Below are 25,964 nucleotides of genomic sequence, written 5' to 3' on the forward strand. Positions count from 1 at the left end.
TAGTGAAATATTCTAAGCTGTTACAAAGTGCTTTATCCTGTAACTAAAGATAAAATAGCCAGTGCTAACTTCTACTATTCTCTCTGTCTTGTAGTAGATGCACTTAACTCTTGTTTTTCCAGTTAATTAACTATGAAATAATAAGAATAAGACCAGGACTTTTCAGATTGTAAAAGAGAGAACTAAAGGGAGATATGATAAAAGGTATATAAAATTATACCTAATATGGAGAAAGCAAATAAGGAATTATTTACTCATAACACAAGAACTACGGGGTCTCAATGAAATTAATAGGCAGCAGGTTTAAAACAAACAAAATGAAATATTTCTTGGCAGAACGCATAGTCAGCCTATGGAACTCTTTGCTAGAGGATGTTGTGAAGGCCAAGACTATAACAGGGCTCAAAAAGAACTAGGTAAAATCAATGGATGTTACCCAGGAGGGGCAGGGATGCAAAACTATGCTCTGAAGTGTCCTTAGTCTCTGTTTGCCGTAAACTGAAAGTGGGTGACGGGATGGATCAGTTGATGCGTCACCTGTTCTGTTCTAGGGGGGAGGGATAGCTCACTGGTTTGAGCATTGGCCTGCTAAACCCAGGGTTGTGAGTTCAATCCCTGAGAGGGACATTTAGGGATCTGGGGCAAATCTGACAGGGATGGTACTTGGTCCTGCTGTGAGGGCAGGGGACTAGACTCAATGACCTCTCAAGGTCCCTTCCAGTTCTATGAGGTAGGTATATCTCCATATATTATATTATTACCTCTGAAGAACCTGGCATTGGCCACTGTTGAAGGACAGAATACTGAGCTAGATGGACCATTGGTCTAACCCAGTATGGCCATTCTGATGTTTTTATGAAATAATCTTACACTGTATGTATAGCTCCTTGTTTATAAAGATTTCCATAGTTTACAAACTATTTACGGAAGTTACTGAACTGTTCACGGAGAATTTTATCTGAATGCACAAGCAACTCACTTCACAACTGTTTGGACAGAAAGCAAATACTGTTGGAAAGATTCGCAACTGTGGGAAGGGGAAGATGGGATAGTGGTAGGCAAAAGAATAGCTCAGTTCAAATTGATGAACAGTAACTGGGTCTTTCCCCAGCTCTTGTGGTAGCAAATAGAGATTAAATTTGGAAATAGAATAGAACTTCAGAATTATAAGCTCCTCGGGACTCTGAGCAAAACATTATGGTTCTTTCAGGAGATTACAACTGAACATTGACTTAATATAGCTTTGAAACTTTACTAGGTTAGCTTTAAAATACTAACCCTAACCCACCTCCCACTCTCTTTCTCCTATTTCCACTGCCACACCCCAACTCACTTCCCCTTCCCCATTGCAGGAGTTTAGCATTGTACAGGAAATGGGCTGGTGATCATGCAAGGCACCCAAAACACTTAGATGAAGAAGATGACCATCACTAGGATCCCGGAGGCGGTGGCCAGCTGCAGAGGCAGTGAGCTAGAGTGGCCACCCTCCCTCAGCCAGCAGAAGAGGCTCTGTCTCACCCTTCCTGCTCCTCACTTTGATGAGCTGGAAATGTCAAATAGTAGGGGAAGTACAGTGTAGGAGCAATAGAGGCCCCACTCTCCAGTCAGATTGAGTAGGACAAGCCCTGGGCTGCCTAGTGGTTGCAGAAATTGAGGGTGTTGACCAGGCCTTCCCATCAAATTATATCCGTTTGTTTATAGCTCGTGTGTTCATATCTCCGAGGTTCTTCTGTATTTTCTGTGATCTGCAATGCCTATCTCCCTAATGCTCCAGAGTTGTCAGTTTCTCTGACGGCTTGAGGGATGTTGTGTTTTTAAAACATGGCTAATATTTTAAAAATCCTAATGTAGGGAAGTTGTAATTTCAGTGTGATAGAGAGCTGAGGCTATCCTCTGTCTCCCCTTTTTTTAACCTGTCCTAGTTTTATTTTTTGAAAAGCGGAATCTCCCCACCACCCCCATATACATAATGGCATAGAACAGTGATGAAGAATAACTATCGTTTAAGCCGCGTTGCGCTATTGTGTGAAATATCTCAAGAAGGGAAGAAAATGTAGCTGCTCCCAGCCTTATGGTATTCTGAAAACAGACTTTGTAGTGCCTTTTGCCCTTGCCTTATGAGTGTAATTGAAGCTGTCATTTCAATACAGGTAAGGCAGTGTGCAGTATTGTTCATTTAAGAAAGTACTCAAGAAAAGCATACGAACTTCATGTGACTTTTCAGTCATGGCTCAGAATGGCAGATTTGTCATGGCATTTATCAAAATCATGATAAGTTTATTAATAGTCACTGGGGAAAAGTAATGGGTAGTATCATGGGCGCGTCATTTAAAGTGGAAGAGCTATGGAGGGAGGGCAGGTGTCAAGTCCTGACCTAGAGATGGGAGGAGACCAGAAAACGAGCCTTCCCTGAAGCCACAACTCCTATCATGGAGGAGTGACTGGGCCAAAACTGAGTACAGGTTGAACCTTTCTAGTCCGGCACCATCTGTGGTCCCAGATGATTTTTAGTTAGCTGGATGTCCGCTTATAATGGGTGTGACCAAGTTTCCCATAGTTCCATAAAGTTAGTTTACAGCCACCAACCTTGACTCTCAGTGTTTTGTGCTGCTACTTAGCTCTAATTTACCCATAAGTGTCTTCTAGGGGCTCAGCAAGCAGTGGAAGTCTTGGTAATGCTGCTAGACAATATTGACCTCCTGTAGTCTGGCAAATTCTCTGGTTTGGCACCGATCAGGTCCTACAGTGCTGGACTGGAGACATTCAGCCTGCAGTGCTGCACTCTGTATGCCAGGTTGTAATACCTGGAAGGAAATCCAAACACAGCCCCACGTGCCAGAAGCCAGCACTTCAGGGTGAGTTTATGAAAATCACAGACACAAGAAAAAGGCACTGACAAACTTACTGTATCTGTGATATTTTTAATGTCATGACAAACCAGCAGCCCTACTCATGACTGTTGGGGATAGGAAGGAGGAATTAAAAAGCATAAACTCATTTAAGGAACAGTTTATAACTCACCTCATCTGGTTTTAACCTTTGTTAATGTGTTTCAGTTTCTTGCTTAAAATGGGAAAACGGACTCCTTTCATTTTTTGAGATGTACCATAACAGGTTGGTTCCTTTGAGGATAACTGACTCACGTTTTTTAGTGTTTTCTTTTGATTTGGAGACCATCTCAAATGAACAGACTGACTGATTGATTCTGGTCAAGAGCAGTCTCTCCAGGGACATGTCTGATATGTCTTGCTTGATTTAATCCTTCTCTTAATTTAGAATTTGCATCTGGAATATACTCCGTATTGGAAGTACCTGCTGTTCACCAACATGATTCGTTGCCTTTGGATCTTGTTGGAATCCATCACTACTCGTAAATTCTCATGTAGCAGCAGAGATGCTGCCTTTTTCCATCTGTAACTACCAAGAGGTTGTGACCATAATTCTTTAATGTGAGCCTCACAATGGCATCCATATCTTTGTTACCTCCAGCCAGGATTACTGTAATGCTTTGGTTAGGGCTATCCGTAAAGACTCCTTGTTTCCATTTAAAGGTTGGCAGTGATTGCTGTGGGACCCAACTATTTAAGGTCCTGAAGTTGAAAAGACAGATTTATGTGCTTAACTTATGTATTTATGTATGTAATCCTGTTGAGTATACTATATCCAGCCTTAAAGGCCAGTCAACACTGACCACTTATACTGACATAGCTATGTGTCCTAGAGGGGTGAAAAATTCACACCTCTCAGAAATGTAACTATGCTGATTTACCCCTCTTCCCCTGGTGTAGATGTTGCTAGGTCAGTGGAAGAAGTCTAGCTACCACATCGGTGAAGTGGATTAACAGCAGTGGTGAGAGAACTCCTTCTATCACTGTAATGAGTGTTTACTGTGAGACTTAGTCTACGCTGCCACTTTACTGTGCTGCAACTTTCTACCCTCCCCACCCGTCAACTGCAGCAAGTTATAGTGCTGTAAACTGAGTGTACAGTGAGCTACAGCACTGGGAGCTGCAGTTGCAGTGCAGTTAGCTACTTTCCTCATAGTTTACATAGACTAGCGGTTCTCAAACTTTTTGGGCTCTGGAGCCCTTTATGTGCGTAAAAATTTATGCAGAGCCCCAGCGGTCCACTGATTGTATGTGTTGTACCTATCGATGTTTCCAGTTTGTCAACCTCGCGGAGCCCCTGGAGATGTCTCGTGGAGTCCTGGGGCTCCGCAGAGCACAGTTTGAGAAACACTGATCTAGACCTTTGGAAGAGAGAGTTCTCCCCCATTGCTCCTGCAATGGCTATGCTGTCGTATTAAAGCACTTTAAACTTTTAAGTGTAGGCAAAGTCTTACATGCTGCATTGGTGCAGCTGCAGGAGCATTTAAGTGTAGGCATATACCCTATGCCATAAAGATAAAATCAACTTGGAGGCTTTTACTTGGTTGGGGTGGGCAAGACATGGCCAGCGGGCTGGATCCAGCCCACCAACCCATTTGATCCGGAACACCCTTGCGTGTCCCCACCACCAGGCCAATCAAGAGCAGGGCAGGGGAGTGCCCAAAGTCTCCTCCCCCGCCAGGGACACGCAATCCCAGATGGAACAGTCAGCTTTTTAAAACGGCTGGCAGTTTTCTCTGGGCACCGTACACTCCTGATAGGTTGGAGGCAAAAGACCTTGTATACTCCCTTGCCCCACAGGGGAGCACGTAAAGTCTCCCCCTTCACCAAGGGCTTGCCCCTTCTGTCTGAAGCCCTACCCCTTCTGCCTAAGGCCCTTCCCTTTCCAGGGCCGGCCCACGACAACTACCAAAATTGGTAAAGTGGCCCCTCTACAAATATTATTGCCTACCCCCGCTTTTGGTATCTGCTGTCAAACTTCAGGACTAGCACCTAGGCTTTCTTAGTACAGGGCTTAAACATTGGAACTCATTCCTATTGGCTGTCTAGCAGAGAGCCTCAGTTTGGCAGTTTACAGAGAATGATATAAGATTTTTTTTTTGTTAGTAATTTGTCCTGCTTTGCTTATATACTTTGTGGAGGTGCCTGTGCTATCGATACAAGGTTTTGATTTGGTATCACAGTATAGGTGAGTGGTTTGTCATGGCAAAATACCTCAGTATTCATAGTATGGGCTGGTATAAGGATGTTAAATTGTGGATTATCAGCTAATCGAGTAGTCAATGGAATTTATAGCTCTGCAGCTTAAATGTAGTAGGAACCGGCTCTTGCTGCATTTAAAAGGTAGAGTTGCTGCACCTCATCCCCCCCCTCCAGCACCGGGTCCTTTTCCCCCTCCCCAGTGGACATGGTGCTTGGGGGAACCAGCATTTAAGCAATGGTGGGGGAGGGGAATGCAACTAGTTGACTTGACTATTCTTTCACATCCCTAGTTTAGTTTTAATTTTAATATCAAAGAAAAATCACATCACACAATATTCTAATAAGCTGTTTGTAACAGAAATTGTAAGAGTCAAGTTCTCATTATTTAATGTTATAAAAACTGCAATATTGTAGAATAGAAACAAGGTGGGTGAGTAATCACTACATGATTAACAATAAGCCTGGGTTTATTGGGTAATCCTGTCGACTACACGCACACACATGCATACACACACCCATACCCCTTGGGGTAGGGAGGTAGGAGTCGGTGCCTGGAAGGAGCCAGCTCCCCAAGAGCACCAGATCCTGTGGAGCTGCCACTGCTAGAGAGGCAGCAGCACAGAAGTTGAGGCAGCAGCACAGAGGTTGAGGAAGCTGATAGATTTTTAAGCCGGCTTTCCATGCATTCTGGTGAAACTGCCTCTATCAGAGGCAGCAATTGGGAGGGGCAAGGGAAGCTGCCATAGAGCAGCCTCTGTCCATGGTGGGCCGAGGCTCGCTGCAGGAAAAGGTTGCTCCGTGGATGCTGGCACAGCCTCTGTCCGTGGGGAGCTCGACTCCTCATAGACAGGGGATGGGATGCTGCTGCCCCGTGCTGCTGTCTCTGATACTGAGGCAGCAGTGTGGAGTAGCAGGGAGCTCCCTGGGAGTGGGGCTGGGAGTACGCTGGCTGCCGGCCCTGCCCTTGGGGATTAACTGCTAAAATTTGATGTGGTTACAGGATTATTCAATTACACAATATCTAACATCCCTACTCCTCGCCCTCCTTGTCTTTCTAATACCCTGGATCGACGCGGCTACAAGTAACACTGCCAACAAAAATGCTGTACAATACTTTTAAAATGTTTAAAAACACAACATTCGACTATATTGGAAGGCAACCACAGAGAGCTGGATTTGTAAATTAATTATGGGATCTTGCTAAGTAGTAAATCTACCGAGTAGGATGACCGAGACTATGACATTTAGGTTATTCTCATAAAATGTGAAAGACCATACTTATTGATCATGAAAGCCATTCCATTACAAATGTAGACCCTTAATCCTGGTCCTTAGATATTGTGGTTATAAGCACTCCTTAAATAAAACAAATGTGGATCCCTGGTGGCATGATGGTATCCTGGATTCCTAAGGGCACTCAGTACACTAATTATAAATAAGTAGGCAGAACTTGGCTAACCCATTACCAGCAGATGCTTCCTTCCCTAATGACTATGTTACATTGATTTAAATAGAGAAATGAAACCTTGCTTTTCGTAATCTCTCCCATGCAGTCCTCATCTTAAAAATCCTCTTATGAGGAAAAAAGCAGAGTTTTTAACCCCTGAAATGAGGAAGAGACTCTGAAGTCTGCTAGAGATTTTGCTATTGCTATTGATTTTATAAGGAAAATGCTTATACTAGGGTGAAGGGCAGCTTATAATAGTCTTCGCTAGATAGGAGTGAAGTTCAAAATATTGTCCTCCTTTCTAAATCAGCTTTGTCATCCCAATTGGAGATACATGTTGGAAACCTGAAGACCCTTTCCTCCATGTGCTCTTGAAAATGGTCCCTTGAAAATAGCCTGGAAATTCCAAATTGGTGTATTTTGTAAAAGTGAAGGCAAGGACTGAGAGAGATGAGTGAACATGGAGAAGGAGGTTTGGGTATTCAAGTAGTTTTGTTAGTAAGGGAGACAGATCAGGGAATGAAATGTAGAATCCGGAGTTGAGATATCAAAACTGAGTGATTCCTGTGGCACCAAGGGTCAAAAAAATTCAGTGTGGGACCCTTACTAAATGGGGGTATGTCTACACTACAAAGTTAATTCGAACTAGCGGAGCGCTTAGTTTGAACTAGGTAAACCTCATTCTACGAGGACTAAGCCTAGTTCGAACTAGTGGGAAGCTAGCCCTCCCCAGCTTTCCCTGGTGGCCACTCTGGCCAACACCAGGGAAACTCTATTGTCCCCCTCCCGGCCCTGGACCCCTTAAAGGGGCACGGGCTGGCTACGATGCCCATGCCAGGTGCAAGCCTGCCAGCACCCAGCCAGCAGACCCTGCACCTGGCACAGCTTGAGCCAGCCACCCGATGCCCCCCAGCCCTCCCCCTCTTCCCAGGACCAGGCTGGCGGCTCCTGGGAGCTTGCCCAGGACCGCAAGAGGCGGGCACCCGCCTGGTCTAGTGCGGACATCGTGGACCTCGTCCACGACCTCCGCACTAGGTACAGGAAAGTGGCCGTCTAGGGCAGGAGAGCGGCCAGTCTGGCCACCCAGGAGCAGGTGTGCATGAAAATCAAGGTGGTCCACTGAGACCCCCGACCATGAGCCCTGAGCTTACAATGGCCATCCTGGGTCAGACCAAAGGTCCATCTAGCCCAGTAGCCTGTCTGCCGACTGCGGCCGACCCTAGGGACCCTGGAGGGGATGGACCGAAGACAGTGACCAAGCCATTTGTCTCGTGTCATCCCTCTCCAGGCTTCCACAAACTTTGGGCAGAGACACCACTCCTACCCCCTGGCTAATAGCACTCCATGGACCCAACCTCCATCACTTTATCTCACTTCTCTTTAAACTCTGTTCTAGTTCTAGCCTTCACAGCCTCCTGCAGCAAGGAGTTCCACATGTTGACTCTTTTCTTTGTGAAGAACAACTTTCTGTTACTAGTTTGAAGCCTGCTACCCATTCCTTTCCTTTGGTGTCCTCTAGCCCTTCTTTATGGGAACTAATGAAGAACTTTTCTTGATGCACCCTCTCCACCCCACTCATGCTTTTAGAGACCTCTATCCTGTCCCCCCTCAGTCTCCTCTTTTCTAAACTGAAAAGTCCCAGTCTCTTTAGCCTCTCTTCATATGGGACCTCTTCCAAACCTCTGATCATTTTAGTTGCCCTCCCCTCTCTCACCCTCTCTCTTCCCCTCTCCCACCTCCTTTTCCCAGTCTCCCCGAGTTTTGTTCAATAAAGAGAGATTCTATTTTTGACCACACGTTTTCTTTAATTTTGTACATCAGGAAGGGGGGCTAGGGAAGGGTAAGTGGAAGGAGGTGAGGGAGGAATGGGGTACGAGCCCCCGATGGGGAGGACTGGGCTGGCTCTGCGGGCTTCTGGGGGTGGAAGCTCTCCTGCAGCCCCCCAGTTGCCTCCTCTCCCCAGATGGCAGCCTGCGGCAAGTGCAGCCGGTTTGATGGCCGAGTGCTGTGATGTGCCCAGTGTGGGCAATCAGGGCACTCCAAGACAGGACTGCTTTGCAAGTGGGGCACCCCTGAGAACTGTCTGTCCGGGGTGGGGGTTGGGTCCCTTTAAGCACAGCCCTCGGCTAGCCTGAGACAGCATCTCCACGCTCTAAGTCCTCATCTGATGCCCTGCCGGCACTGCTTCCGGCCATCCTTAACCCCGGTTCAGGGTCCACTTAATGTGGACATGCTAGTTCGAATTAGCAAAACGCTAATTCCAACTAGTTTTTTAGTCTGGATGCATTAGTTCGAATTAGCTTAGTTCGAATTAATTAATTCGAACTAAGTTAGTTCGAATTAGCGCTGTAGTGTAGACATACCCGGGGAGAGGTACCCTATTGACAGATGATTTGGATGCTTTTTTTGCCTCTGTCTTCACAGATAAGGTCAGCGTCCAGACTGCTACACTGGGCAGCACAGTATGGGGAAGAGGAGGACAGCCCTTGGTGGAGAAAGAACAGTTTACGGACTGCTTAGAAAAGCTGGACATACACAAATCCATTGGGCTGGATCTAATGCATCTGAGGATGCTGAGGGAATTGGCTGAAGTGATTTTAGAGCCAATATCTTCAAAAACTTGTGGCAATTGGGGGAAGTCTTAGACAATTGGAAAAGGGCAAATGGTAGAACCCATCTTTTAAAAAGGGAAGAAGGAGAATCTGAGGAACTAGAGATTGGTCAGCCTGACCTTAGTCCCCAGAAAAAACATGGAGGGGATCCTCAAGAAATCCATTTGGAAACACTTGGAAGAGAGGACAGTGATCAGGAACAGTCAACAAGCGTGGATTGAATACATGGACTGTAAGGTAGATAGAAAGCTGGGTAGATTGTTGGGCTTATCGGGTAGTGATCAACAGCTTGATGTCTGGTTGGTTCTAGGACCAGTTTTATTCAATATCTTTATTAATGACCTGAATGAAGGGAAAGATTGCACCTTCATCAAATTTGAAGATGACACTAAGCTAGGGGGAGAGGTAGATACGATGGTGTGTAGGGACAGGGTTCAGAGTGACCTAGACAAATTGGAGGATTGGACCAAAAGAAATCTGATGAGGTTCAACAAGGACAAGTACAGAGTCTTGCACTTGGGATGGAAGAATCCCAAGCACTCTTACAGGCTAGGGACTGACTGGCTAAGCAGCAGTTCTACAAAAAAGGACCTAGGGATTACAGTGGATATGAGAAGCTGGATATGAGTCAACAATGTACCCTTGTAGCCAAGAATGCTAATGGCATATTGGGGTGCATTAGTAGGAGCATTGCCAGCAGACCTAGGGAAGTGATTATTTCCTTTTATTTGGCACTAGTGAGGCCACATCTGGAGTATTGAGTCCAATTCTGTGCCATAGTCCCCCCTCCCCGCCATTACAGAAAGGATGTGAATGCACTAGAGGATATCCAGCAAAGACCAACAAAATGATTAGGGGGCTGGAGCACATGACTTATGAGGCGAGGCTGAGGGAACTGGGCATATTTAGTCTACAGAAGAGAAGAGCGAGGGGGCATTTGATTACAGCCTTCAACTACCTGAAAGGCATTCCAAAGAGGATGGAGAGAGACTGTTCTCAGTGGTGACAGATGACAGAATGAGGTGCAGTGGTCGGGGTGAAGTATACATTGAATATTAGGAAAAACTATTTCACTAGGAGGGTGGTGAATCACTGGAATGGGTTACCTAGGAAGGTGGTAGAATCTCCATCCCTAGAGCTTTAAATCCCTGCTTGACAAAGTGCTGACTGGAATAGTTTAGTTGGGATTAGTTCTGCTTTTAGCAGAGGCTTGGACTCGATGACTCCTGAGGTCTCTTCCAAGGCTATGATTCTACCAGTCTGTGAGGATGAAATTGGGAAGAACTTGGGAGACCCTAGTCTTTCTGACTGGTTTTTCTGGAGTTGCTGAGAGGAGAAGGGAGCACTAGGAAGGAGGCCTTACATAGACCTCCAGGTGGGTCTTCCTCACTATGTTGGGCTTCCATAGGGAAAGGGGAAGGGCAGATTGATGGTTTCACTGTCAAAGTTAGCCTGTGCTAAATATGGGGTGGAGAGAAGGGCTGGGTGGGCTTTAAAATACCCACCTTGTGCCATTAAGCTCTTTGATTTATTATGCTCCAAATGGTTAAGAGACTCTAGATCAGTGGTCCCCAACCTTTTGGGGCTGCCGGGGGCTGCTCAGACTCTGGGCACCCGGGGGCGGGGCCAGGAGTGGGTCTGCACACGCGCCTGGGGACAAGGCCACCAATATGCTGCGTACCTGGAGCTCGTGCCACCCATGCCGCACTCCCGGGGCTGGCACCGCAACTCTGCTACACGCCCAGGGGTGGGGCAACCCATATGCCACGCACCCGGGGCCAGCACTGATCATGTGCTGCGCGCCTGGGGCTGGCTCCGCCCATGCACCACGCACCTTGGGGTGTGGCCAGCACCGATCACTTGGCGGGTGCACAGAAGTGGCCTGGTGGGCGCAATGTCGCCCGTGGGCACCACGTTAGGGACCACTGCTCTAGATGCATATAAAACTTCTCAGTATAGTACTTTCCAGATGAGATGTCTGAATATGCATCATATATTGTGGATGTGTTCAGTCCACAGTATAAGGAAAGAAAATTAAGGTTTCTTCAGCAACTCCTTCATAGGAGAAAGTTACTTCTGAAGAAAATCCTGCATGCATCCTATAGCTTAAATTTGGATGCTTTAAAGAGATAAGGATTTGATTGTTACAGTTCCTGATCCCAGGCTTGAGATCAATATCTCCTTTGAAACTTGAGGGGGCCTCCAACTGTGCAAATGTTTACCCTAAAGAGCTGTTCTTATTGTGAGCAGATTGTGGCAGTCCCGCCCCCATGCTTTATGAAAATTGACTTATGAATATAAATATGTATAATTTGAGTATGTGTTAGACAAAATGTCTCATGTAACCTATCAATTGTAATGTTACAATCTGCTGGATCTGTATATCCAATTTTGGTGTATATAACATTCTTGTGTGTGAAGTTAGATATATAAAATGTGAGTCTGTTTATAGTTTTAAATGTGCTAATGAGCTCTGGAAGCCTAACAACTTGTTGATCAACTTGACAACTTGTACACAGCCTTGTTTGTCCTTTACATTCAGAAGGTCCTAAGAAAATATGTGATCACACCACCTGATTCTGGAATCCATTTTTTTAAACCTGGTATTTTTCCATGAAATGGAGGATGTAAAAAAATCTCGCTCTTTGAGAGAGCCTATCAGGCTTTTGTCTTTGTCTGGCCTGAGACATGGCCTGGCACACCCTAAAAGGATACAAAGAGAGCAAGAAATTCAAAAGAATTTGTCTCTGACTTGATTATGCCTGAAATAAGAACAGCTCTTGAGGGTAAGAAGTTGTATGCAATACATTTCTTAGTTTATTATAACTAACTCTGCATTTTCTTTTCATTTTCATTTAGTAACTTACTTTGATCTGTCTGTTTTCACATGCAAACACTTAAATCCTATTGTTGGTACTTAATAAAAACACTTTAATTTACTATCAGGCTCACTGTAAATAATTATTATGTGGGGAGAAAGAAACCATTGTGCATATTCCTCTCTCACTGATAAAAGGCGCTTACCTGTTTAGCTTTTACTGTGTAAAGCTTTTACATAGAGAAATATAGATTTATTTGGGTGTTTTGGGTCCCATTTGGGGGTTGCTTTCCTGGGTACTGTGTCCTAGAACTGCATCCTCTCAGAGCTGAAGTGGTTCCGTGTCTGCATTGCTCTAGATGGGAGTGATTACCCCAACTCCGTGCCTTGCCTCAGGGAAACCAGAAGATCTGTTCCAGCAGGATAAGGGGATAGGGAGCCCCAGAGAGGAAGAAGGCAAGCATCCGGTGGCATGATCAGCACACTGGGGAACAATCTCAAGGGGACTTATGTGACTGAATCTCGTCACACAGATTTCACTTGGTTTCTCAAGAATTACAGATTTGTGGACGTTCCTTAAAACGCCTATCTTCTCACTTGGGCAAGAATGCAAACCTCTGCCCAATATTCCATTATAAAAAACCAGTAGTCTCTTATGCTTCATTGCCTCTCGGAGGAATATAATTGATAAAGTAGGCTGCTGATGTAGTGATGGCTAGAATTGTTCATAACTTGGGCTTTGTGCATATGAGCAATAATTATACAAAGAAAGCTTTCTAGAATATGTTTTTCAGTTTTACTGTGTAGCGTGGCCCTTTGTAGCCACACACTTGAGAAGTGTAAGCATACCATATTATAAACTGAGTTGAGCTGTAACTGTTGAAGAATTTAAATGAAACGTGGCTGTTTCTAGGGATGTAAGCAACTTAATCGACTAGTCAACTATCCAATAAGCAAAAGCTCATCGAATTGTTGACACACTAGTTGACTAGTCACTTCCCCCCCCTCCCCCCCCCCGTCCTCTTGCTGCCTCTATCACAAAAAGGCATCAAGGGGAGGAGAGGCAGGGGTGCTGGAGGGAGCCAGCTTAAAAGCCAGTTCCCTCCAGCTCTGTGGGAGGGAAACAGCAGCGGCCAACTTTGAAATGTGCAAGAGTCCCCTCTAGGGCTCTTGTACATTTCAAAGTTGGAATGTTTTATTTTGATGCTGCTTTTTGTTAAAGCAAGTTTATACAGCAGACTTCTTAGTGTGGAAAAGTAACTATCATCCATTTACCATAGGTGTCTCCTTAGCTGCCTTATTTTTACTACTTGGTAATATCCAACAGGGCCACAGAACTGTCAATCTGAAGAGCTGGTTAATCAGTGGTTCCCGTTTCTTTTTTAAATCATTGGTGGTGATTTAATGTTTCTGTTGAGTAGACACTGTGAAGTTTCATCAGTGGGGAACCTTTTTTGGGTCAAGGGTTGCTGACCCACAGAAGAACCAGTTGGGGACCACACACGAGTGAGAAGCAAAAAAAAAAAAAAAAAAAAAACACCCAACCCTCATTCAAAAAAACCAACCGACCAACCAACTCTCTTTGGTGTAGCCCCTCACTGAGGAGAAAGTCACTCCCCACATTCTCATCGCACACCAGAACCTAGTGGGGTACAGGCTAGTAGATTTTGTGTGTTCCAGTACTATACTAGGCACAGGTTCTCCAATGCTGGGGGGATCCAGGCAAGCCCACCCCTGGATAATGCTAATTTGCAGAGAGAGAGATTAATTCTGATGTAGTTAGAGCCCTAACTTTTACAATTTAAATTGCTGGGCTTACAAACTCCAGCAATAGCTTTAGAAAGACAAAAATGACCCCCTAAAAAGGAAAAAATGCTCATATATTGCATGTGTATATGACTAAGTAAGCAGATACCAAACTAGTGAGGTATAATAGTGCTCTGTAGAGTTGTTTTCAAACTATTTCAGACATATGACCTCATATTAGTGGTCTTGTATGTAATTTACATGGTTTTTTTAAATACAAGAAATAGTTTTCTGCTTTTTAATAATGGCATCCTAGATTAATACAGTTGGAAGAATCTTTAAAATGTATCTTTTACTACTTGTGTGTTTCATACTGTTTCATTCACACTGGACAGCAAAAATAGACTAGTCAGTTCCACTTTTAGTTTCTAAGTAAGTTTCAATATCTAATTCTGCACTAGCATAGTACAGGGGAAATGCTATATTCAGCAAATATTTTTATTTATTTTTTCTTGTAAAGCTATGGAGCATTTAAATTTGTATTAATTTTTATTTTAACTTAGGGTCAGTTAAGACTCATTTTAAATTTTTCATTTTGTGTTGGAATGAAGTAATTTATGGAGTCCTTTTTATAAAGGCATAAAAAGTGGTTACACAGATGGAGTAACCTGTGTAGAAATTCGTATGTGTAGCAAAGAATGTACTAAGTTATATAAATCTGCTTTTTTTAAAAAAAATAAGTAATTGAAAATGTGCTAATATCTGTGTACACACTAACTTGAATTTTATATAGTGTTTATATAAAAGTACTGTCTCCGCATATCCAGAATTAAACATTAGGATAAGGAGAGAGAAATGAAGAGGTAGCAAACAGCTATAAAGAAGTACAGTCTGTAGGAGCCTGTTACAGACCTCAGAGGAGACTGAAGATACTAAGCCATTTAGATGATTTTGAAAAATTTTGTACTAAGGAGCAGTCATAGAGAAGTTTTACAAACAAGAACAATTTTGACCTGTAACCTGAAATAAAAATAGGAGACCAATGGAGTTGTTTTACAATAGGGAAGATGTGTTAGTGCGGCTTTGAACTGGAGATGTAAAATCCAGCTTAATTGGTTAACCAGTTAAACATGATGTTTAACCAGTTAACTGATGGCGGTAGCTCTGGCCTGTGATGCATCTAGGCCCACCTCGAACAGGAGCTGCTCCAGTCCCCACCAGTTAACCAGAACCAGTAAGCATCACCTGTTAAGGGTGTGGCTTACTTTTCAAATCCCTCCTTTGAACACATGAGAAGGAAATCAGAATTTGCTTGTGCTGGGAGAGGCCAAAGAAGGAAAATACAGTTGCCAAGGTATGAGGAGATCAAGGCATGAATGAGGATTAAAGAGATGAATGTATGAATTTCTACTGAGAGCACTCAGTGATGAATTATTAACTACTTGGTAGGTTAGCTTTCTGCTTGAAAGATTTGAAATAAAAATCTGTTTAAAAAGACACAAGTAATTTGTTTATCTTTTCTCTTCTCATTTCTGTTCCTTAATATGTAGCCTTTTCTTTTTTTCCTGCTTGCAAACCCTCTGTCCCCCTTAATCACATTATCTCCCTCAAAAACCCAAACCTACTACTAGTCCAGTAGAAACCAGCTATTTCACTTCATGTTGCCTGGTTTTGCTCCTCATCTGGACAACAGTGGACCATTTTAGACTTCTTGGTCTCAGTTACAGCAAGTCAGCTCGCTAAGGACTTTAAGAATCTCATTATAACCCAAAAAGAGCAGCCTTCCATTTTTGTTCTTTTCTAAATGAATATACATTGTAAAGATTACTGAACATTATTTGGAGTTTGTAAACAATTGTGTTGAGAGAGTGAGTGCTAGCTGGAGATTGGCACAGACATGACACTTAATGGTACAGTGAATGTTCCATTTGTTGTTTGCAGTGAATTACAATCTCAGCCTTTGACGGGACACAGTAAATCTTAGTTGCTCTTTATCTTAGTTGCTTTTTATCAGTAAGCCTTCTGTTGGTCTTTATCTGTTGACCAGTCCACGTCCGAATTAGAACTTGTTCTGAAAAGCTAAATGTGAATGACACACAACTAAATTTATTTTTCTGTATTTCAGCGTATTATCAATGTCTTTTTATTAAAACGAGTTAGCGCTTTAAGGCTGGGATATTTGAAAGCTGTCTGTCAATTTGTAAATGTTTGTAAATGTGTGCAGCATGTTCTTTTTCCACATTATATTTGCTAGAAATATTGAGAAGGTTCCATAGACTGTGGATGGACTGTTCATGAACTGTAGACCTATAATATTCCAGTTCATAGGGCCGCCAAATTTTTAGTTTGCAAGTTTCATACTTACTGGTAGTTAGAATACTTGATACTAAGGAAATATACTCTGAACCTGCAAGTCAAGTCCCTTTTCATGAATGACAAAACAGATATTAATGGTGCTGCTTCTACATTTGAAATGACATGTCCTCTGTTAAATCATTGATGGTTGGTCTTGTTTTTTTCCCCTCTTTCTAGAAAACCTAGAATAAACTCTCAGCTGGTTGCTCAACAAGTTGCCCAGCAATATGCCACACCGCCACCACCTAAAAAAGAGAAGAAAGAGAAAGTGGAAAAACAAGACAAAGAGAAGCCTGACAAAGAAAAAGAAATCAGTCCAAGTGTTACGAAGAAGAACACCAACAAAAAGACTAAGTAAGTATCAAGAATAGTAGGAAGGTGTATAATTAGTTATTTGCTATTTAAGCTTTATCAAGCAATAGTGCACATTAATCAGCAAGAAAACCTGTTATAATACTTTTTCTTCCTTTTACAGACCAAAGTCAGATATTGTAAAAGATCCTCCAAGTGAAGCAAACAGTATACAATCTGGGAATACTACAACAAAGACCAGCGATTCAAATCACACTTCAAGGTAACTTGAATATAGAATCAGTTGATGTTCATTTAGTTAGATCATGATACCTGAGAAGTGAACTGGGGTCCAAACTAGTGGGTTTTTTAATTGGGTTGACAGCCCTGGAGACCGAAGACTTGGATTTAGTCACAGAATTGGTGTAGCATGAGCATCAGTAGTATAAGCTTTCTCTGTGTCTGCATCTGAGTGATTACCTGGAAAAGAGCAGCTTTAAATAGTGGAAGCAGTTGACTCACTAGACACTCAATCAGGATCCCAGTTAACAGGTTAAACATGACATTTAACCAGTTAACTGATTAAATGGGATTTTACATCCCCTAGCTGTCATGCGGTAGTTGTTACTTTTAGGCAGTTAAACTGCTGTGTAGAAAATAGATATTAATCTGCTCAAAGGGGACATCTTGTCAATTTCTTCTTACCTTCTCTTAATGAATGCCTAATAACGGTGTAAGGAGTGGATATGTTATATATGCCTGGACTCATGTCTTCTGATTCAACCATAGTTATCAGAAACATTCTAATTTGATTTTGTTCTTATGGCTCCACATTAGAGATCTCATGGCATTAACGATCTTTATTTTTGTCTAAGGATAAAATAGATGGTTGATGTTGATATTTCAGGTAGGCTTTTCTCTGTGTGTTAGAGGTAAGATCTGTCCTCAGCTGTGCTGACATTCCAGGTTTCTTTTTAAATAAATAAGTTATCACCCCTTATTTTTCCTCCATCTTAACAGGACCAAATTCTGGTCGTCTTTATACCTTAAAGACATGAAGGGAACAAGCAGAATTTGACCTCTATAGTTTCCCATCAAAGGCAGTGGTAGGGTATCTTGCTTTACACTGCATCACCCCTTGGCTCTGTTGATATGATCACCACTTCTTTCTTTCTCTCTCTCTTTCTCTCTCAAAAAAAAAATTTCCTGCGGGATGACAAAGTGACGTCATCACATCACTCTGCGTCCCCGGGATCCCTGACCACATGACCGTTCCGTGAAATGGGGAGGGGAGGCAGTGGCTCCATCCCCGTGTGTCCCCTGGGCTCAGACTTTATGCGGCCTGGGCTCAGGCACGCTGTCCCGGGCCTGCCATGAGGTGGGCAGGTCTTACACTTCGGCCGCTTCTCCAGCTCTCCGGAGTGACCACTCTGCCCGCCAGGCTCCATGGTCTTGCCACAGAGCAAAGTTATTCCATCAGTCTTGTATGTACTGGGCTGGGGCTGTGCTGTCTGGCCCGTTGGTGCGCCCGGGGTGGGTGGGGAGGGGGACATGCAGTTGGATGCATTTATGGGAGGGGGCATGCCGTGTGTGTAGGGAGGGATGTTAGTTAGATGGATTGAATAGTCAATGGAATTTCCATCAACTATTCAATTAGTCTATAAGGGTCTTTGAACAGTAGCAAGAGCCCCGGCATCTGGGGAGCGGAGAGGGCAGGTCTGGGCTGCCATGCCTCGGCTCAGCCCTCCTCAGCAGCTGGGGGGAGAGACGGGGCTGTCTATCCCAAGAGACGGGGTTTGGTGACTGTAGCAAGCAGGACGCACTGCCCCCTAGTATCAATGTAAGGCAGAAACAGTGCCATTCAAAAATATTAAAGCTATTCATGTGAACTGGTCCTGCTATACTAGATTTGATAGAAACTCCACAAAATGGTGCTGAAGGAGTGTAGCACACATATACTTAAGATGCATAGCAAAATATCATGAATATTCAAGGGTTTCTGTGTTGGCCAATCAATCTACGCCAGTCCTTCCATGGCTGTTACCACCATTTCTACTTCACAGATGATAGTTACCATAGGAGCACTAATGTAAACTGGCCACACTGGCATTTTTATCATATTGTGACAGTAAAGCATTCCAGTAAGAATGCATGTGCCCTGCCTACCCTAGAGCTTACGCTGTAAGTTGCACAAGTATAGCTGCCAAAGTACTGATATGAATAGGAATGTCGCTGGGTATAGATGAGGTCAGAGGCCCTTCTGGTCCCAAAACTGGATCCCTACTATACCGGGGCTATACCATTGAAGTAACCTATGAATGTGTACTGACAATTTTTAATTTTTGAATATTTACTAGAATTGATTGTATAAGAGAATTCAGCTCTAAGCTTTTAAGTTCATTTAAACGTCTGACGTGGTAAATATGGGTATACGTTGTCAGATAGAGGAGAGGGGCAATCAATGTGTATAATTTTGCAAAAGTATGTAACACTAGATCAGATCCCCTTCTCTTTTGCAGAAAGTCTATGTGTGAGTACCAAGGGGAGGAGAGTGCCTTTAAATACCCTTCTGAACTGCAGACATATTTGTTGAGCTCTCCCAGGCCCTGAAGAATGAAAAGGGGAATAGTCCCAAAACATGAGGGTGACTGGAAAGCAGGACTGTTGCTAGCTACCAGACTCCTGCAGTTCTCCCTTCTTTCCTTGTCAGTGTGTTCCACTGGAGCGCTCCTGACAGCGTATTTCCCATGGGCGGCTGTTCAGGAATCCCAGTTATTCTGGACAGAAGTTAATGTGGCTTTGGGCTGTGTTGAACAGACCATTGAGAGGGAGCAGTCTGCTCAATGCGCCTGTCCTTGTCCCTGTTCCAGCTCCAGCCAGCTGAGAGCAGAGAGGTGTACTAAATAGCAGAGAAGGGCAAAGGCAGAGAGATCTGCAACAGGATCCCAGAGACAAGATCCGGGCCAGGATTTATATCGGTTTCTGAGTAAGAGAAAAAACAAATGAGTCTGTAAAATTACAGGAAGAACTGGGTTTCCTAAAGGAAATAGGGGCTTGAGGGAGAAAAATAAACAAACCTACTACACTTCCTGGAATATTTACTGCAAATACAAAGGATCTATCTGTATTAGGGTAGCTTTAGCCTACCAAGTCTGAAAGCTGATGAAGTTGCCCAGATATGCTGAGCCGGTTGGCCTTTAGAATCCCCACGAGCTAGGTGACATTAATAATTTCATCTAAGTCTGTGGTTGCATATTCAAATCGCAACCTCTTGAGTGTGTAAATGTGTATATACATATTTACGTGTACATGTGGTTTCACATTAGAATTACTGGTTACACCTACGGTTTTGTGGAATCTAGTGACTAAGTGAAGGGGCAGTATTAAAAAGAAAATAAAGTTATTCGGTGTCAAGTTATCATCTAAATGCAGTTATTTAATATTAAAATGTGTAAAATATTCATATTTTTCATGTTAAATGTGATGCAATTTGCTTTCTAGGTTACTACAAACCACTGTTTTAGAGTGAGAAATTTACAGCACACTTTATTAAAGGTTTAAATGGACAAGAATATAGTTATTTTCCTTTTGAAATTATTTGCTATCACTATTGCCTCCTTTAGGTAACCCTATTGTAGAATTTACATCTATTTCCATGATTTTTAAAGGATTATCTTGAAAGGGGGAGCTCTAAGGCAATTAGGTACAAATTCTCTGCACCAATGGATTTGCACCAAAAATATAAAATCAGGTCCACTTCTTGTTTTCTCAATATTCTGAGTTAGTCCAATATTATCCAATGTAGAGGTGAGGGTTATTTTCTGCTCAATTGAAAAATTGAGATCTGATTTTGAAGAAAAACCCATCTGTCTCCTATCTCCCTGAAAAAGGCATTTCTAATGAGCTAGTCCTGCTTGATGTCTGGAGAGTTACCCCTTTAATTTCCTATTGGGAAAAGTTCTGCTGCATCAGTTTGACTTGCAATTGGAAGGGAAGAGTTGACTGTAAATTACAGGTAGTCACTGAAGCAGATGTGGCATCTGTCAACGGCTGAAAGACTGCCTCCCTTGCAACAACAACACACTGGCAGAAATTTGCCCTTAAATAAACTCATTTCATTGTATTTGTATCAGAATTTTGGACCAAACCCTGTAAACATGTGATTGTCAGCCTCTGTACAAAGCACAGTCCTTTATTAGCTGGGTTATTAATTGCATGATAGCACAGAAACAAATTACTGAAATAATCCTGAGCTATAAATACCAATGTGTTTGCTTTGTTTGTCTCCTGACAGAGAAAAGCTAGCACTGAGAAATGTCATGGATTGTACTTAAAACACCCTTTTTCTAGAGAGAGCATTTTGAGCAATTTTATACTTGGATTGATGAGGTCACTGATTTTCATAAACTCGAAATAGTTGAGAAGGGGAAGACATGTTGTCCCAGTGTCTGAGTTGTTTACAGCTGCAATATTCCCCACACACAGGAATGAAACTCTTTGATGTGGTTTTGTATTGCAAAGTCACAGCCTTGTCTCAGAACATCAGGGCGCATGATATGACAAGATGGAGAATTCAGATAACAGAATTCTTTCATCTGTCCCATGGGGAGGAGATTTTGAAAATCTGTCTCCCAATCTCACAGACCTGTCACAGCTTTGGTCCTTCTGACTGATGGTGTTGAAGATAACTCCCTACATGCAAATCATTTCCGCTGTGCTTTGCAAGGCACCCTTTCCCTCAAGGGACTCCTGCTGCAACCCTCACAGACTGTGCTGTTGCAAGGAGCAAAAGGTCACAACTGGGTCCTTTTGCATGGTACAACACACACTGGGCTGGTACCAGCACTCATCTCCAAACCAATCTGACTAGCCAAGAGAGTTCAGAATATGTCCCTTAATATAAAATTTGTTTCTCAAATAATGGTTGCTAATAATCTTTTCTCCCTTATTTCTTCTCCTGTTCTTTAGGCCCAGACTGAAAAATGTGGACAGAAGTACCGCACAGCAGCTGTCAGTCACAGTAGGGAACGTCACAGTAATTATCACAGACTTTAAGGAAAAGACTCGCTCCTCTTCCACATCTTCATCTACAGTGACCTCCAGTGCAGGATCAGAACAGCAGAATCAGAGCAGCTCTGGCTCTGAGAGCACAGACAAAGGCTCATCCCGTTCCTCCACGCCAAAGGGCGACATGTCAGCAGTCAACGATGAATCTTTCTGAAAATTGCACATGGAGTTGTGGAAAACTATGAATCAGGGTATGAAATTCAAACACTCCACCTGCCCATGGAGCTTCAATCCTGGAGAGCCTCTTCTGTGCTTGAACACACACTTTCTTGGACATCAACCCTTTACTGATGCAACCAGGATAATATCTGCTTGTCATGGGCATCTGGCCACCAAGGAATTTCGCACCCTGACAATTACTCTTGACACTTTTATGTATTCCATTGTTTTATATAATTTTCCTAACAATCATTTATAATTGGATGTGCTCCTGAATCTACTTTTTTATAATATCTGCTGTGCACAATTTTCCATGAACATTACAACTTTCTGTTTTTTGGAGTGTGTCGGGGGAGGGGAAGGGGACTTTTATTTATTGCATTCACAAACTCCATCCTCCTTCAGCATATCCTTTAAGTTCAGTTCTTTCTTCTTCCAGTTATACTGTGTACTATCAGTTTTGATATAAATTATATATAAATATATATATAAATAAATATATATAAAGGGTTATTTGAAACCAATACATGGAAACGCTGGTGCTTGGAAACACTGTGAAGTGAAACATAAATATTGAACAGTTAAAGATCTGGGACAGTCCCCTTTTGTGAAAGTGCTGATACTGAAATGGAACCAGGCTTAGACCATAATAAGTGTGTTCCAGAAGGTTTAAACCTAGATGAGACCTGATTTATTTTTTTTCCCCATAACTTTTGGCTAAACAGTATTGGAAATTAGTTTTTATTATACATCGTGATCTATAATGGGAAGACTCCTCCAGATAGCCTAGCCTGCATTCCCAATAGAATAACTCAGAATGACAAATCGTAAGTCCATATCCAATTGGAGAGTGCTTATTCAAAAGTTATGCAGCTGGTTTCAGAATGCCATGCGTTAATGTATATTCTGATTATTTGCTGATATGGCTATTTCTTTCATAGCCAATCACTCACAAATGTGGTATTCTGTAATTTTGATGGATTTCATCTATTTTCCAGACCTGCATCAATGACTGAGGTGACATTAAAACTCTGTGGAATGGCTGATTGCTTTAGAACTCAAGGCAACAGAGTCCTAAGGCTGGAAGCTCTTTTGAGCTGGTGAACCAAGCCATTACGTGTTCCCATCTGAGGTGGCTTGGCTCTGTCTTAGTCAAATTTTTAATGTCTGTCTCTTTTCATTCTGTTGTAGGGACTATTTTTGTGTTTAATTGAGTAAGGTTTGTATTTCAGGATCAATTTCTGAACCGGATATCATCCAGTGATGACATATATAGAGTTGTTAATGTTTGGACACGTCTAGATATTCTGCTGCGGGAGCTACAGTTGAGAGAAAATTTCATGCTCACTTGTCAGCGACAAGTGCAGCTCATATTGATGGTCCATGTCTCTCTCATTCTTCCTCTCTCTCTTTTCAGACGATAAACTTTTTTCCTGGTCTGTTAGCGTTGCTTTATAGTTTACCTTCTGTGCATTATCCTGCTAAAATAATAATCTGAAGAGGTGAAACAAACTTTTTTAAAAAAATTTAAGCTCTATTTGTTTATCCTTAAATTATGTGGTCCAGAGTGCTTTGCAGTAATTTCAGGCACAGAGTCTGTAGCTTTATTCAACAGTGACAGAATAGCTTTTGAGTGTTACACTTGGAAAGAGGGCCACTTCTTAGTAACTTGGTGCCAGTTCTTTCATTGTGAATTAGTTGCTTGGTAAAAATAATAATTTCTGTCTGTGGAGGCACCTGAGTAAAACTCAATTTTAAAATCAGCTTGGTTTTGAGTAGCAGACATGCAGGTTTCTTTCAAATTGAAAATAAAAATATTCTGTGCTTAATTAATCCATTACCAGCTCTGCTTGCATGTGTAGGTTGCAAAGCAGTGCCTTTACAGTTGCAGTTTTATTCTCAACATGTTATCATGGGTACCCCCTTTTAATTCTGTTTTATAACTGGGATATAAGCTATATTTACCTTTTTTAATCTGCATTTTTAAAATATATTTATTGAAAAAACCAAAGGAAATCAGATGCTACCTATGAGCATCAAGACAATATGTTATACATAGTTTTAATACTATGAATTTCTCAATCCACATTTTAACATTAGTGGAACGTTGCAAAGACATTCCTTTTCAAGTTTTACTGTTCCTTTAAGGGTCTCAGGGAGGGTAAACTGGTTAGCCATATTTATTTATTTTACTGAGATGTATTGGAATAATTTTTTAAAGAGAGATTTTTCTGAAGATGCCCCTGAACTTGTGTATTTTGCACTGCTTTGTAAATGAATCATAATCAGCTTGAATGCATTTGGCCTGAGCCAGCAAAGCATATAAGCAGCAGTCTAGTCCCACTGACTTCACTTGGGCCATGCTGATGCTTAAAGTGATGCACTTCCTTGTGCGCTTTGTTGGCTGTCGCACTTTGTGCAAAAAAAGCATTGTATGTACCAGTAATTTACTTCATGTTAAATGAATGGACCCACACATGATTTGAAAAAGCTTTAACACACAGTAACCAGCTACTCAGAGGCTACTGATTAAGTCAGCGACATCTTTGATTTTTTTAGGTGTGCCTCCCAGTAAAATACATTTTGGGTGTACAATATGTTAGCTTATTTTAAGGATGGAGTGGATAATTGCTTTGGTACAAGTGAACTGAAACTCTGACTTTCGTAGAAATTGCTAGCTAAGCATTTAAACCTAACCGGGCCACATTTTTAGCTGTTGTGTTGTGGATTTGGAGGATAGTGTTTACTTTTATACTTAAGTTCTGAAATTGATGACACCCCTAAGGCATGTATCTGGAAATGGAATTCCCTTCACTTTCTGCATTTTCGGTTTACCCTGCTGTCATTAGGAAGCATGTTCTTTTAAAAAATAAGACACTAGTGTAGAGGAAAGACCAGAAATGCTTGGTATTCAGTGGCACAGAAAGCAGGTAAGAAAAGCACAGTGTTAATGTTTGCAAGTTTCAACTTTTACACACAAACACAGCTTGCCTGACTTGCTCAGTCTGACATAGTCATGCAAAACAAAAAGTAAAATAATTTTTAACACAAACTATTTATTTTAATCAAAACACTTTGGTCATTTCAAATTGGATAGATTTAAAATTTGGCAGTAGCTTCTGTGAGTTTATTTCCACTGAGATATTTTCACCTGCCTTATTAAGATCATTCTCAGTCTACTTTTTTAAGCTACAAGAAACTTAAATTATTGAAAATTTATTAATTGCTGACTATATAATAACCTTTGCTTGTATGTAACCGAAAAGTGGTTTTAAGAGCCAACATTTAGAGTATGACAATGGAGCTGAACAGTTTTTAATGCGCAAGCAGTTCTGTTCTTGTGTATGACTTGTAACCTTAATTTACTGTGTAAAGATGGTTACATTATTTCCTTAGCTTTGTTTGTTGGAGACAAATATAGAATGCTTGTTTAAGTATGTCAAAACATAATCTTATCTTGTGGATTTTTATGTTAATGTATTATACGAGCTCTATTTTTCATTTGCCCAGAAAGACAGCTTGTATAACGCTTTTGAAAGTTTCTCTGCTCTGTAAAGTCTTTAGAGCTGACAGTCCTGTTAGTTTTGTTTTGATCTTCATGCTAAAGTGTCAATGGTGGTTTTGTGAACTGGTCAGAAATTCACAGGTCTTAAATGTTTTCGGGAAATTTATATTGGACACTGCTCTTTGTCTAGCAAATAAAAGATGTTAATATATTCCTGTTACTGGCATGTGCACGACTGTTATTAGAAGCCACTTTATCATTTCCCTGCTTTAAATAGAAATGTCTATTTATGAATTCTGCTTGTAGTTTTTTTCACAAATAAAATAGTAAAATTTAATTAAATCTGAAAGCTCTCTTTTTTGGGAGATGCCAGTATCAGACAAGGGGAAGAGCTTGTATTATTTTAGCTGCATTTCTGCAGAATATACAGAATAATTACACTATGAGAAATACAGTTGCTGTACTCCAATCCTGCAAACACTTATGCACATGGTTAACTTCATACATGTGAGCAAAACTATATTGTTCACTGGGGCTATAAATGCAAGAGTAAAGTTTCAGATGTGTTTGCAGAATTTGGGTTAGATTGCATTGCAAATAACAAATAAACAATATCTCCCCCTCTCTTCTTCAGCTATGATGAAACTTAGTGCAAAGAATTTTAATGAGAGCCTTGAGATACCGAACTTTAAGAAAAAATGTTTGTAAGACTTTAATTGGTAATCTAGATATGTTTTTTGGATTATAAAATACTGCTATTTTACAAGCAATATTTGCTTGCACTGTTTAGGAAATGAGATGGTATGAAATGTTGAAGTTCTACCAGTTCTGGGCTTTTATTAGGTGATTGAGTAGTAGTTCAATGGAACTGTAC

General features: G+C 41.9%; 1 protein-coding gene across 1 annotated transcript in view; it reads left to right on the forward strand.

Annotated features, from left to right (window-relative positions):
- RYBP (RING1 and YY1 binding protein) overlaps positions 1–25,432 on the forward strand; it is a 78,899-nt gene extending 53,467 nt beyond the window's left edge. Inside the window, exons 3-5 of the mRNA XM_075938645.2 lie at positions 16,246–16,422; positions 16,544–16,642; positions 21,328–25,432. Coding sequence (XP_075794760.1) covers positions 16,246–16,422; positions 16,544–16,642; positions 21,328–21,580 — 529 coding nt within the window. The 3' untranslated portion in view covers positions 21,581–25,432. The remainder of the gene's footprint in view (positions 1–16,245; positions 16,423–16,543; positions 16,643–21,327) is intronic.
- Positions 25,433–25,964: the final 532 nt, after the last annotated feature.

Source organism: Pelodiscus sinensis, chromosome 11, assembly GCF_052426305.1.
Source record: "Pelodiscus sinensis isolate ZL-2025 chromosome 11, ASM5242630v1, whole genome shotgun sequence".
Lineage (NCBI taxonomy): Eukaryota > Metazoa > Chordata > Testudines > Trionychidae > Pelodiscus > Pelodiscus sinensis.